The sequence below is a fragment of the Aphelocoma coerulescens genome, chromosome 1 (assembly GCF_041296385.1).
Source record: "Aphelocoma coerulescens isolate FSJ_1873_10779 chromosome 1, UR_Acoe_1.0, whole genome shotgun sequence".
Taxonomy (NCBI): Eukaryota; Metazoa; Chordata; class Aves; order Passeriformes; family Corvidae; genus Aphelocoma; species Aphelocoma coerulescens.
Window position 1 is genome coordinate 77,428,727 of NC_091013.1, and position 15,427 is coordinate 77,444,153.

At 43.5% G+C, this 15,427-nt stretch overlaps 1 protein-coding gene across 1 annotated transcript; it reads right to left on the bottom strand.

Annotated features, from left to right (window-relative positions):
* Window positions 1–8,795: 8,795 nt before the first annotated feature.
* Window positions 8,796–15,150, bottom strand: C1H11orf87 (chromosome 1 C11orf87 homolog). Its single transcript, XM_069014277.1, has 2 exons — window positions 15,084–15,150; window positions 8,796–14,710 (listed from the first exon to the last, which is right to left on the bottom strand). The coding sequence occupies exon 2, from the start codon at window positions 14,560–14,562 to the stop codon at window positions 14,086–14,088; it is 477 nt and encodes a 158-aa protein (XP_068870378.1). The 5' UTR covers window positions 14,563–14,710; window positions 15,084–15,150; the 3' UTR covers window positions 8,796–14,085.
* Between the last annotated feature and the right edge of the window lie 277 nt (window positions 15,151–15,427).

The following is a 15,427-nucleotide window of genomic DNA, read 5'->3' on the forward strand; positions in this document are numbered from 1 at the left end:
CAGAGAATTTAAACTCAGCTGTCCAGCACCTGAGGATTCTTTTCCACTGTCCAAGGTTGATGAATCTCTTCCAACATCTGAGGAGAAGCCCATGCTTGTGAGTCCCCGGCACAATCATCAGGTCCCTGAGGATTTCTGATTGGATTAAATACTTGATTTTACCTAGCTTTAAACTCTACTTATTAACTGCAACTAGATAGCTTGGGAAATCTCATCCAGCCCAACAGCTTTTACAGCACCCATTCTCATGCATGTCACCATTCTGACAGATGACCAATGCTAAAACAAGAGGCCAAATACAGCATTCAGTGGAGGACTCAGCCTCTGCAGCTGAGACCAGGGCAACAGCGGGTGCAGAGGACTTGCTGGGAGGTGAATCTCAGAGACAAATCAGAAATCTGGAAGCCCAAACTGGTCTTAAGCAGAATATCTGTACTTTTTTTTTAACCACACAAATGAGTCTCCTGGTACAATACCAGATGTGCTGGCAGCTGGTTTCCAGCTAAAATCTGCAGCAGCCAAGTGAACTGACCAGGAACTTCAGTCTCCTGAGCTGTGCATGTATCACCTGCATTCAGTTCACACTAAAATATGCAGTGTTTTTTACTTTTATTAGTGATCTACAGACCAATGTCACCATTACTCTGTGTCTTGGAGAACAACACACCATGTGTTTCCACATCCAAGTACAGAATAGTTTTGCCACTGCTGGAAACTCTGCAGCAGGTATCCAGACTGTAAGCTGTGTCACTTGCGAGCAGTGACAAAATTGAGGTCACTCTCATTATAGAAAGGAACCTTTAAAAGAGCACATCAGTGTCCCATGGATGATGACATTTGCAAGTGTTTTGATGTTTCGAGTTAGCAAAAAATATCACATATAGTGGTAATATTGTAGCGGAAATACAGCGCTGCTGGAAAAGCAAAATCCAGGACAATACAACCTCTTCCATGAGGCTAACAGCACTACATCATCACACATGAGTTTCATGCTCAAGAAATCCACTGGAAATTAAACACAACTGACACTATTTCAACAAGTGTTCTAATTCTCTTATAATCAAGCACATTAAAAACACACCATGTTCATTTTCAGTGGCTTCAGCTTCTCAGCCTAGCATATTAGAACAATTCAACACATCTGGGACCGAATTAATGTCACAACCAATTTCATACACTTAGAATGATCTTTTCACTTTGCTTTACATAGAAGACAGCTCTCAGAGTGAATGGTGAGTATTACAATAGTCAGGGGCTCAGCTACTTAGACCATGGGATTCACTTTGAGAAACCTGGTCCTGGGGGCTGGTGGGGTCCATCTGTTGGAGAAGGGGAAGAGCATCTTTGGTCATAGGCTTGCCAAGCTGGTGAAGAAGGGTTTACATTAAGGTTAGAGGTCCCTTCCAAACCAAGTTATTCTATGAATACCCTTTCCCATATTTCAGTCACCCTTAGAACTGAAAAGAGCTTTTATTAATTAGAGGCATATCCTCTGTGTTTATACAGCACCATTTTTGGGCCTGGTACATGTGAACATAGTCACTATCCCATGGAGCTGATAGTTTAAATTGTGCAGATAGCAGACCACATCTTCATAAACTTGTTACAGATTTGAATCTAAAAGGAAGGCAGAGCAAAACAGAACCATAGGGAGTAAATATATCTGTTTTTCAATGGAATCTGGGATAGGATATGAGGCTATGCAAGGATACAACTGCTCTTTTAATAAATGTATCAACTGTAATACAGAATTGGGTGGGAGTGGAGAGGGTTTTTACTAGATCAAGTGCTGTGGAGATATATAAAGCTAGTTCCAGGAAAAGATCTGGACGCTGCAACTTTTGAGTCCTGTCCCCTAGTGCATTAGTTGGGCTACATCCAACAAAGGATTTATGTGGCTAAAGCAGGCAATGGTCCCAAAGGCATACCCAAATTCCCACATCTAGTTGCTGCTTAACCCTGGATGAGCTTTAAGGATCAAGATGACGCCTTATGTTTCCCAAGTACCCAGAGTCTGCTGCTCCTTCTTTCTTCCCATAGCCATGAGACTGTCAGTGGCTCAGAGAGTTCATCAGGAAAAGCAAAGCCTGGAAGAAGTTTCCCCACCATTTTTGCTTTTATTGTTCATTTCACAGCTTCCTTTCTACTTATTACTACACCCTCACTGCACAAAGGCTTTGACTCTTTTAGTAACTTCTTCCTTCCCTCCAGCATGCAAGTGCTTTAGCTGTTTGACCTGCACCACTCAGCAGTTAGGAAGCAATTTCTGTATCCATCCATGGTGCAGCAAACATCACAAGAGTACTTAATGCCTTTCTTCAGACTACTGAACTTCATTCCCATGAATCTAAACATACTAAGAAGTCACTTTTCTAGGACAGGTGGCCATTTTCTTCCAGTATGATGTTGGGTAATATCTTTTTCTCTCTGCACAACAAACATGTAAATGAAGAATGCAGATTCCTTGGGCTCAGGCAATCATGGGGACAATTGCATTAAAACTTCAGGCTGTATACACAGACACCCGGCTGCTCTGGGAGATTCCCAAGAGCACATAGAGAGAGCCACTAGAGGACTTTTTAGAATACTGCTATCCTGTTCCTACCCAGTAATTTGTAAACTTTGGTCTTTGGTCTATAGAAATGTTTGTGAATCTCACAATATTTTTAGCTTATCACCAACCTTAATTATAGTTGAAAACCCTGAGTTAATCCAGTGATACTCTCTTTCCTGAAATTGCCTTCTTTGCACACTTCTTAACCTTTCAGCGCATCTCTTGAAAGGAAGTATGCAGGTGAGGAGACTGAAGTACTGTTTGAGGCAGCCTGTACCATTATGCAGCTAACAGCTCTTGTCAAGTGTATTACAAGTCCTCTATCAGTCAAATGTGTCATGCAGTAGTGAAGGTGTGCTATGAGAAAACAAAGAGAAAGCCTCACCTCTGGGAAATGCTAACCCTGTAACAAAAGTGTGGAAATGGCTTTCTTTCAATTGTCAGTTTCTGTGCCATTTTTCTGCAAAATAAATATTGTCCTGTACAGAAAAATATATTTTTATGATGAAAAATTTATTTTGCAGATCAATAGATTGAAGCCTAAAAGAAAGTGATAAAATCATGTTGTCCAATCTCCTCTAGAAATCCATCTGAGGAATGTCATTAACCAAAAAATCTTTGCATCTACCTTATAACTTCTTTAAAAATAATGACATTCAGAACAACATGTGGATTTAAGCAGTTTGAATGATAAGAATCCGCCACAGCTCAATTATCTCTACTATCCATATTACACAGCATCAGCTTCTGCATTGTCACATCAGGATATTCTATTCAATTCTGACCAATTAATTCCTATGAAAAACATCCTTCCCAAGTAGGATTGTGCACAAATCACCTTTTGGGTTTTTCTTGGGTAAGCAGAACAGATTGAGTTTTTTAAGTTCTCACTAGAAGGCATATTCTCTGCACTATCCTGTGGCTGTTTTGTGAATTATTTATCAACTGAAAAGAAAAAAAGCCAACTTTTTTCAGTACTTTGCCTTGTCTGCATACCCTAGGAAATATTCATTGATAAGCACAAATGCTATTCTCTTTCTCTTAGGGCAAATCAAAATGAAGATTTCTTCTGAGATTCAGCTGGAAGATAATTGTTTTGGTGCCACTTGCTCATACTCATAAATATCCACAAGTTCCAAGAACTGATGATTCTTTTTTTTAACTAACACGAATGAAGCAGTTAGAAAAGAACAAATAGCCCCAAACTTTTACGAAAACGTCATTAACTTGAAAATTATATGTTGGGCTTTAAGAGGAGTCATCAGACCAAAATCTGTATGAGAGAATTTGTATGTGGATCATGAACATACATACACATATATCTGTATCTATATATATCTATATCTTTATATAAGCACAAAAAACTGGGGACTGTATTTGGCCTCTGTCTTTGTATGCATCTCACTAAGAAACTCTCCGATGCAGACATTTGAGCAGAGAAATATTTGGAGGTTCAGCAAAAGACTTTTTTTTTTTTTTCTTTTGTTAGAGGTATTGGAGTAAGGAGGAAATGGGAAAGGGAGGGAAGGGTGAATTTATAAAAATAGAATGGGGGATTTCTTGTGAGGCAAAATTCCATAGTGACTACAAACATCTCATTTCAGCTGACACCTTCTGAGTAGGTACATGGTTGCATATGTAACACTTCCTCATATTTTTCCCCCAGGACACAGGTTTTTTTGCACTCCCAGTGCTGTGAATTTATAACTGAGGCATCATTTGGGTTATTGTAGGTAACAGGAACTGTATTTTCACAGACAGCTTACCTTGCTTGCCAGATGTCTGTTTTTAACAGTGTCCTAATAGCTACTGCTTATGCTAACTGTATTCTGTATATTATAAAAATATTGCCTTGAAGGGACAAATGTTGAATTTTTCAGCTACTTTTGTAATTACTGAAAAAACTTATGAAAGCACAAATTGGATTCACCAGCACTTGCAAGCTGGAAATCAGCTACAATCTTAAAAAAAAATCTTAAAAAACGAATGCTTCTGGGCCACTGGACCTGCCAGGCAGGAGACGTGAATTACTGGATTAAAATCCTGTTTATGACAGACTGTAGATCATTTGGTAGCTATATGCCTCCCGATCCCATTTTAGTCTTAGAAATCTATGATTCACATTCTGAACAACTTTCACACAAACATCACAATTATCAAACAAACCCTTAATTTATTGCTTCCAAAGATTACAGTCTGGAAAACCAAAGGAAACAGACAATGCCTGTGGGGTTGAAGAAAAAGCATATAAACAGCACAGATGGGCTTCAAAGATATTGTTGAGCAGCACTGCCAAATCCAAACATTTCAAAACTCTGAGTCAGGCACCAAAAAAGTCTTGAAATTTACTTACAATTCATGAGATGGGAAAAACAACTTCTTCCACTAACGCCTGCTTTATTGTGCAGGCATATTCCCTGCCCAGCGCCTGTCAGTTGTCCTCCCCCAGCAGTTTTTGGGTCCATTGGCTAATTTCAACTATGTTTGAGGGAAGAGCAGGGAGCTGAACGTTGTTGGCTCCTTACAAAATAGGTGGGTGGCTGCGCTGGGAATCAAGAAGAGGAAGGCAGGGATAACTGGGGCTTTGTTTGCCCCGGTCAAATCGCCCTCCCCCTTGCAGCTCCGTTCATCCCACGTGCAAGCCAGGCAGGTCAGGGGTGGGAGCTATAGACCTTGTATGGAGCTAGTCATACCGACGAGCAAGGGGGTATTTGGGGAAACATGAAGGATCTCATTCAAAGGGTAGAAGAAGGAGGCAAGCTAATGCAGCTTTATACCACAGGGTATGAAGAAAGTTATGGGCATTGTGGCAGCGGGGTGTGCCCAGGAGCCAGCTGGAGTTCCTTAGCCACAGAAGGCTATCAATATTTTAATCCCAGATGTCCAGGACAGGGATCAAAGCACATGGTCTCATAAGCCCTTCCTCACACAACTGTTCTGAAGGGTTTAGTGCTCCTGCACCCTTTCCCTTGCTGTTGGATGCCTCCTCCACAGCACACCCAGGGGTTGTTGCTCCCTTGTGATTCACTAGCTCATTTGCCACACATCCGAGCAGGTGTACCAAAATTTGCTTCACAGTAAAATAAGTCAGTGAAGGTAAAGTGGTCTGGAAGAGTGGTAGAAGAGGGCAGAAGACAGGGAGGCAAATGGAAACCTCCTCATGCTGAGATGTTACTTGAGCCAAGGTACTGTGAAGTAAATCCTGGAGATATTCCTTAACAAATCACTAGTTCTAAACCGGTAAAATCTTTGGGTTTGAAACTTGTTTTTTCCCATGCCTTCCATGATGGGAAGTGAGTTTTCTCTTCATTTTCCTGTTGACAGCTCATGTCATTTCAAGTTCACCAACTCCATCAGCCTGAGGAAATCTGAATTCCTCCTCCTGGCCCCCCACTGCAACAACTGGTGCACATCAGCAGAAAAGAAACACGGTTCTCTGGTGCTGAAGTCCCCAGACTATGAACACATAAAGATTTTTCAGCCTGGTGTCTTTCAGAAGCACACCTTTCTCACATGGATTACAGCATCCGGTTGCTTACTTTATTTTGACATATTTTGAGTTTCTGTTTTCCAGATCATTAGAAGAAATTTTTTGAAAGGAAACAAAAGAGGTCTAATTGGAGCATAGCCTCAAGAGCTTCTCTGGAAGCTGTAAGAAGTTTTCACTTGCAAAAGGCATTACATCCAGATCTGATACCAAGAGCTATGTAATGCAGTTAGGTTTTCTCACTAGCAAGTATATGGGGCTAAGGAATCTGCCCTTAGACCTGCAGTATGGCTACCGTGCTACGCAAACAGTCCTACTTACACCCACCCGTCACATATCACCCACCTTTCCCAATCCTACACCAGGCTCATCCTCATTTCTTTATCTCAGGAGAAACTGACTTCAGAGAAGCTCTGTCAGATAGGTAATGGCTCATAGTCAGCTCAGTTCCAGCAGTACATAAATCCAAAATAACTCAAGCAATGAGCAGAGATGTTTTGAACTTGTTTCACTGTAGACATGTAGAAAGTCATGGTCATCTCAAGATTTAATAGGTTTCTTGCTTTCTGTTTAAGTGCAATCAGTGTTTACAGATACTTGCAGTGACCCCATATGATCATCTGGACTGTTGTCCTCCTTTACACATCATGTTAACCAGATTGAACAAGCTCTAAAAGGTATGCTGGAAGTGAAGGCTCCCCTATGCTATTGCTGAGGCCTGTTAAAAGGATGATTTAATAGAGACTTTATTTCTATAATGAAAACAAATAGACTTTAAACAGTTTAACTGGAGCTCATAAACAAGTACAGGCTCACTGACTGAGCAGCAAAGTAAAAGGATGTGTCTAAAAGCATTGAAGACCACAAGTAATAGGATGGATTGTGATAATCTGATTTAAAAGAAGAAAATGTGGACTGAGTTGCTAGACATTTAGTTGATCTTGTCTGTCTCACAGGTTTTACATATATTTGCATATTAATACTTATAATCATAGCCTCTCTCTTATTTAGTCTCCTTTCTATAGTAACTGATGCTTTTCCTTACAGTAGTGTTCCCGAGATGAAAGAATGATGATTTCTCAGGAGTTTCGGCCTGCAGTCTTGGGTTGGCAGCTTAATCAGGAAATGTGATGCTGTTCCAATGCCAGTGGACCATGTTGGGAATCATGCTGGTATTTCTCAGGCTATTTTGAAGTGCAGCACTTTCTCAAGAACTTCTGTCTTGCTGCAGAGTGGTTGGGCTGTGGGTAAATGCGTGACAAGCTGGACCAAGATGACAGCAAAGTCCTACAGAATCTTTGCAGAAATCAAACCAACTGATCACTTACACTGAGGAATTTCCTAATGTCAGAGATGGGCTGAGATTACCCATTCGGAGGAAGAAACAAGCCTGGCCAACATAGCCTATCCCTAGTGGGAAGAGCAGACAGACAGCCTCTCTAGTGGAAAGTCAGATAGCAGGATGCAACAAAACCTAAAGAAAAGTGAGCAAAAGCATGTCACATGTTGGTAATCCCATGTGATCCTTCACTGTATGGATGCTGAGTCAAAAGAGAAGAGAAATCCATGTGACCTAGAAATACTGAGTGCAGAAATCAGGAGTCTGATGACACTGGCAAGGGATAGACAGCCAGGAGAGAGTGAGATCTGGTATTCTCTTGGGCATAGTCAAGGCCCCATTGTATTCAGGGAGGTTGTGCCATGAATTTCATTCATGATGGGTTTACTCCCAAGAATTGTCTTTTCCCATATCCTTATTACATTAGTCAGCACTCTGCTTAAAACCATACAGGGCTGTTTTCTGCACTGAGAAAAGAAGTGCTATGTGTGATGAAATGGTAAAATAAACATTAGTTTTCTTGGCTCTACTCCATAATACATATTCCACTTCAAATTAAAAATTAAATTGAGCCTCTCGTTGTGACTGTTCAAGCATCTTGCCCAGCCATCCATCTCCCAGCTGTGCAGTGTGCCACTTGGATCTCGCTGCCAAGTGTAAGCACTTGAACAATCCAAGCCAGGTGATTACAGCATAAAGACTCTTTTAATTTGTATTATGCTATCAGTATTTTTTTATGTAGATGATGCTTCATTTATTCATTTCAAGGCTGTATATTTGCAGGTTCCAAGTCTGTTTAATAGATAAGTTACATTATTATATAAATAGCTTGGAAGTCAAGAGCCTCGCAACGTGTGAGTGACAGAGCCAGGACAAAATAAAGGCACTCCTTTAGAATCCTAAATTCACCCCACAGCCCTTCCTGCTTTTACTGTATTATTAAGCAAATATTTTCACCTTATAACCTACCATACTTGCCCCTTGTTTACAGCACTCATAACCCCCTAGGATACTGTTTGAAAAGTTTTGACCTGTACTTTGTTACTGACTGTATAATAAAGAAAGGTAAAACCATAAAAGCAAAGTAATGTGTATTATGTAGGTTCTTTCAAAGGATTTTAGGTAAAAATTTTGCTTGATTGGAGGTGGTATGAAAAACAGAGGACAAAGAATGGCTGTGAAACAAACAAAAAAAAAGCCTACATAATTTCATTCTGCTGTACAATGTGAAAAGTTTTCCTATTTGTCTACCTGCATTTTACAGTATTTGCTTTAAAGCCTTTGTCCCCTTAGAAAAGTAGAATAATGAACAGATTATATTGCTCCATTTCAAGGAAGGAAACAACAGAGAAAAGCCAACTGGAACACCGGATTATATAAATAAATGCAATTTTTACTGACAGGGTTCTGATCCAAATATTTATTTATTTCCTAACTCATACAAAATTGATGCTTGTAGAGGTATTGGGGGTTAAAAGGGTTGGAAAATTAATTCTTCTAATTATCCACAGAGAACATATAGTACTGATAAAGCAATGAAAACCTCTTTGACTTGAATAAGAAATACATTACATATAATTTACAGAAATAAGACCTAGTGTCATATAGAAAATGACATTTTAGAGCAACACTATCAGCAAGGACATCAATACTTGTCTCTGCTGTGGCTGGAATGGGTCACCCTTCACCCAGGTCCATCCAGTGGAAGGGGAAGCTTCCCTTCCACAACTCCAAACAAGAAAGCCAACTATTGCCATTTCCAGACATTTCACCTCTTTGCTTGCCAGTCACCTCTCTCCTCATGGCTCATACACCATCCAGTCCTTGCAAGTTTATAACACATTTTCTACACTAATGAGTTTGGCTGGATTCAGACCAGAAACCTACATGTAAAAGACTAAAAACAGAGCAGGCTCTGTTCTACTAGAAATTTATTTAGCAATCAGATGGAAAACTTGGTTTAGGGGAAAAAATATTGGATACCCGAAAGAGATGACAAAGTCAGTCCTGGATAAAAGTAGTTCTAACTTTTAACATAAATGAAAGTGCTATTAGAGGTTTGTATATGTGTCATGCCAAATTCTATAGAGATGAGAAATGTAATGAAATGGTATCTAAGTCATTATAAATTTCGCTATTTACACAAAAGAGGAAAAATAATGTTTCCTACATCATTTGTCGTGTTTCCCTTCATATCTTGCATACCTATTAAAACGTAGGGTTTCAAGTACCCATAGAAAAAACACAAACGCACAGAGAGAATAACCACAAGAAAGGAAAAAAAAGCAACCAAGTCCTATAATGGGATTTAAATTAACTCAGTCCTATCTAAAGAGTCCAATCCTGTTTTTTCCCCCCTACATAAAAGTTGCACTCATATTCATAACAACAGAAGAAAAAAAGCGCAGTTGCTTCATAACACTGGACACGGCTTTCCAGAAACAAGATAGCAATTACTCAGAAATGCTATGGAAAACAATAATCACAGAGTAACTTACTATTTACATTAAAGATGCAGCTTCTAAAATTAATTTTAAGTAAAAGGAAAAAAAAAGCATTTTTTTGTCATAGGACAGTTTTGTCAATAATGTGAAGTCTCTGTTCTTTGCTTTTTGTCCAGCATTTCTTTTGAGATATATATCTATAAATTTACAGATACACATCTGAGAGAGATGTATCAAAAGTTAAAACATGTCTGGATGGAGAGCCCAGCAAATTTCATCTGAAATTACATTTGCAGTAGACAAACCCCCACAGAAAAAAATGCCAGAATGATATATTTGAATGAAATGACATTCCCTGTCCATGATCCATGTAGAAACCTAAGTGCCTCAGTCCATAGAAGCAGAGCTAACGGTAACAGTGCAGGTTCCCCAGCGCCACCAGGCTGAAGCACCCTAGCCCTCGTAGGAGGCAGTGGTTTCTGTCCCCGTGGAGACTGCTAGGACAGGTGTAGAGCAGGGTCAGCGGTGGTGATGTGGAGAGCTGTCACCCTCCGTGTGGACTACAGATGGGATCTCAGTCCCTTGGCAGTCAGTGCAAGCCACTCCTGTTGATGCCAGCAGGAGCTGGATGAATCCCCAGGGCAGCAGCAGGCTCTGAGGACAGGAATGCAGGATGAGGCACCACTGATTGTCCAGTGCAGTCCCAGCATGGCCATCACATTGCCCATCAGCTCTGTTCTCACTAGGCTCTACAAAAGGAGTCACTGCTGTCGTGCTTCTTCCACGGAATGACGGCTGGTCCAGACAGGAACTACTGAGCACCACAGCACTTCTTATTCTTACACATGCACGATGCTAGCAGCCAACCAGCTCCAATTCAGAAGCAGGAAAATCCAGCCAGAGGATGTGCTCCTCAACAGAGCAAACAGAGTCTGTGCTTCTATCAGCCAGCACTCAGCTGCCCAGTTGTCATTGTCACTTGTCGAAACCAGTGCAAATTCACAGGAAAAAGAATGTCCGCATTGAGAGGGTAAAAATCCTTCCTCATGTTCAAGAATGGTACAAGCATTTACCCAGCATCTCTATCAAATATCGTAGAAAAGGTTACACAAAAATATTTAAATATATGGATACAGATACATAGATATTACACTTGCATAAAATATGTATATTCAAAACCCTTTGGGCAGTTTCACATTTAGCTGAAAATGTATGCTTTAGAAATATGAACAATTTTCTACTCTTTTCTAGTTTAAGAAGGGGGGGGAGGGGAAAGAAGCATCAGCCTTATTAATACTGAATGCTAAGTGCAGAAGTTTAGCTGTAGCTGTAGGGTTTTGAAGCAATTGATTTGACAGAACCTCCAAGCATAAACTGTGTTTTAAAAATCCACATCTATTCCCTAGATTGCTTATTGTTTCATGAAAATGAAAACCTACGTGTCCTGCTTGTATCAGCTAGATCTCCTGAGACCATTCAACTAAACCTCATAAGCTTGCAATACCTCAAGATAGGGCTGTGCACTGGGAATATGCGTGAACCTTATTGCAGTAATTCTGTGTGATAATAGGAATTTACAACTTCTCATATCTTGTCTAATTTAACTTTAGAAATAAAAAACCTTAAATGACACCACAAGAAGCTCACAGTTCCGCGAAAATTAAAGTCAGTATGAAATTTTACTAATAGACCATATAATTTACACAGATTTACATAAATACAGAGATATTAAAATATTAAATCAAAGCTAATTAACAGAGGATAGAGTTTTACATAATAACATTTTAACTCTAGTCACACTTTTGCAACTACTTTCAGTGGCACGAGTTATTTATATAAATAATACATATACCTGTATATCCATACTATATATATAAAGATATATATATCTCTCTCCATCCTTCTTTTTTTCTTCAAAAATAGGGCAATTTTATAACTGCAATGAGATGTGACAAGCAGTACACTTCTGGGGAATTATTGCATGCCTTGAGTGCATAAGGCAGAAGGAAGAGTATCTGACTTCAGACACTAAAGAAGTGGAATCATCAACCAGAAATGCACTGGAGTGATTTGGAACATCTTATTGCTTTTATAAAACTCAAAATTATACACTGTTGGTTTGGGATGGGGGGGGGGGTGGTGGTTTAAAGGCACAAAATAAAGGGGAAAGTAATACCTCTCTATTTAGCGGAGATCAACGGTCAGGAAGCTCAATTACTGCTCACCGAACACCCCTCATTGTCCTAAATCTATTCCCTGTGGTGCAATACTGTGCCGCAGTTGCATAAGGAGGTTAAACACAAAAGTTCATGCATTCTTTATTAGGGGAAACAAAACAAAGCCAATTTCCTTGCCCAGCAACAACAAAGTACCCATTGCCATCCGATCACACCGGCCGGCAGCAAGAGCCAGCCATGGCTCCCGTCGAACGGCGATGGGCAAACACTCCCCGCTCAGTCGCACACCCGGCAGCTCGCCACACTAACCTCAGCGGGTGGAGCGGCTCCTTGGGCTCCCTCCCTGGTACAGCTCCTGCCTAAAACGCTGGAGGCACGGATCCAAACTTAACAGCAATTTTCCATCAGACCAGGAAAGATCAGGAAGCGATAAAACTGGGTAACAGAAATACTGCCCTGAAATCTCTGTATTTTGGAGGTATTAGAGGGCTGTGGAGGACTTCTGCCACTCTCTTTCCCAGTTTTAAATTGGTTAATGACATTCACTCAGAGATTACGGACCCAGACCTCCTGGTCTGTGTGTCTGGGATTTTTCTAGTCAGCCAACCTGGGAGACAGAGCATGTCAGAGAAGAAATACAAAGGATGCAGAATTAAAAACTGTGGGCTATTACTATATCCTCAAATCACTTTAAACGATGGAACAGAAAGAAAGAAAGAAAAAAAGAAGAAATCCCTTGGGATCACTTTTTCTTTGCTGTAATTTTTAGATATAAGTATGCACAGTAGAGGGCTGCCTCTGCTACGATACCACACTAGATGTTTCAAAGTTTGGATACGGCACGCTGTTAAGGCACCTTCAAGTAATGGTCATTGATTTAATCACTAAGCAAAGACACATTTTCTGTAAATGACACTGCGTCCTCCAGCACACACAGTACCAGCAGCCACTCACACTTGCCATCCAGAGACAACAAAACTCGGTGCTTGCTAGGGATAAACTACACCACTTCTAAGCAGCCACTTCAAAAATAAATATCTGCTAGGGTTTAGGACTGGACGTTTTGCACAACTGTACTGTTTGTTTCCAAAGAGAGGAAACAGGAGAAAATGAAGTGTTGTCTGTCCCTAATTGTCTACAAGATTAGGAAGGTTGAAAATACATATCAGCCTAAAAAAGAAGCAAGATCTGTACTGCTGCAGGATTCCTTGATGGGAGACAAAGCTGTAAATGCAGGCATTCAGTGCAGGGTGCCTGGCACAGAGCTGGATGGTTTCAGGACCAACAGGAGGTACAAAGACAACCTCCTCTGGGAGAGGACAGGCAAGTTACTGCACATTACCTCTCCCTTCCACACAGAACAGTACTGGGTTTGGGTTTCACGGTTCATGGCATGGGGAAGGGGGGCTTTTCAAGATGAAGGGAGCTGATGGGAGAGGAGACCGCAGGCACCACTCTATGCAGACAGCTGACTCCATCTCCCAGATAGTGGGTCAGTGCTGCTGCTGGGGGCACAGGGCCATGGGGTGCTTGCAATTAAGCCCAACAAGGGATGGCCATTTCTACACAAAGCAATATCCAGTCCTGGAAAGGAGTGAGAGAGGTGGGACAGGGATATAGAACCCAGCACAAAAGGAGAGACCACAGTGTACCGCCAGTCTGCTCCGAGACGACAGAAGGGTCCCAAGGCACCCACCAGACCTGCCTTTCTCCCCACACCACTCACCCACACCCCAACCCACACCATGTAACAATGACACGGTGCAGTGGGAATCCCAAGAACGGGAATATCCCCGTCCTTGGGGTAATAATGTCCAGGGAAAAGGGACCCCCTACCCCTGGCCCTCTCCTGCAGGTGGATGACTTGATATTTAGTAGCTGTGTGCAGCTCCTTCTCGAGTAAAAAGATGCATTCTTTCCTCACACAGTCAATGAGAAACGCAATGTGATCTGTCATGCGCTTGGATCAGGGGCTTGTTCATTCATTTGAATTAGCAGTGTTTTCTTCTTCTTCAGGGACTAGAATAATCACTCAGATATTTACAAACATCAATCAGTGCCTTCGCGAGGTCTCCCCCAAACCATCATGACAAAATCACCGTCTGCAGGAGCCCCGTGCCAGCTGTGTCCAAACAAGCCTGTGCTTGCTGAGAGCTGGGGGCTGCCGAGGGAGAGGAGCGCTGGATTTCCGAGTCCTGGGGAGGTCTTCCCAGTCGGCTGTCTCTTCCTTGGGGTGCCTCTCCCTGCACCACTGTCCCAGGGTGCTGGCTGCTGCTACTGCTGCTGCGGGCACAGTGGTCCCGTTCATACTCCTCCTGAGCCTTTTGCATTTTCCGCTTCTTCATCTTCCTCTTGTGGATGTGGAAGGTGGTGAGGGAGAGGAGGATCAGGCAGAAGATGAGGGTGACCAGGACAATTAAAACCAGGGTGGATGAGAAGGACTGAAAGAGCTGACCCACTTGCGTGATGCAGGTGCTGCTGGTATTTAAGGTGGCAGATGTCCTGTTCAGAAGACAAGGCGGCAGGGATAGCCTCAACTCTTTGGAGAGCTTGGCACTCATTGAGGAGGCTACGGAAGATGAGGATCTTCCTCCCCTCTCTGAAGACGTCTAAATTTCAGTCGGTGTCGGGCTGCTGGCGGGCGCTTGCTGGAAATGCCCGGGATGCTGCCGGCTCAGCCTCCCGCTGGCTCTGAAGTAGCCGAGCAGCCTGCAAAGGGAGCCGGACACATCAGCGCCCCGAGGCACCCACCCTGCGCAGCTCCCCCCGCCCCAAACCCGGCTGCGGCAGCCTCCGCCCTGAGCCCCGCCACGGCCCCGCTCCGAGCAGCCCCGGCTCCCTGCCGGGGGAAGGCGGAGGGGTGCCGGGACGGGGCACCGCGCCGCCACTCCGACTTCGCAAATTCCTCGGCACCCCGGGCAGCACTGCCCGGCCGCTCCCCCAACTAGTTGCCGCGGGAAAGGAAGCGAGGGAGCGGCGGCCGGGCGCCAGAGCCCCGCACCGCGGCGGCTCCAGGCTGCCGGAGCCAGGCGGGTCCTGCCCCGCCGCGCCGGTGCCGCTGCCCGCCCCGGAGCCCCCTTACCTCCGCGGCGAGGGAGCGCCCGGCCGCCGCGGGCGCTGGGGGCTGCGGCAGCGCGGAGTGAGCGCAGGAGCGGAGCCGCCGCCGCTTCGGGGAGCGCCGCCCGCAGCTGCAGCCGCCCCGGCCGCTGACGTCAGGGGCCCGGCCCGCCGGCCGCGCCCCGCTCGGCCCCACGGCAGCGGCACCGCCCGCGGCCACCGGCGCTCCGGCCCGCCGCCGCCGCAGCCTCCGGGCCCCTGCCGCACGCAGGTCCGCCGCAATCCGACCTCCACCCCTGCTGCCCACCTCCGCCCCCACGCTCCTTGAGAGCGGCCCGTAGCCCCTTCCCCAAAACGCCCGGCCGTACC

What these genes read in the sequence shown, in the direction of transcription:
- C1H11orf87 (XM_069014277.1), bottom strand. Translation starts at nt 14,562, where the DNA reads ATGAGTGCCAAGCTCTCCAAAGAGTTGAGGCTATCCCTGCCGCCTTGT.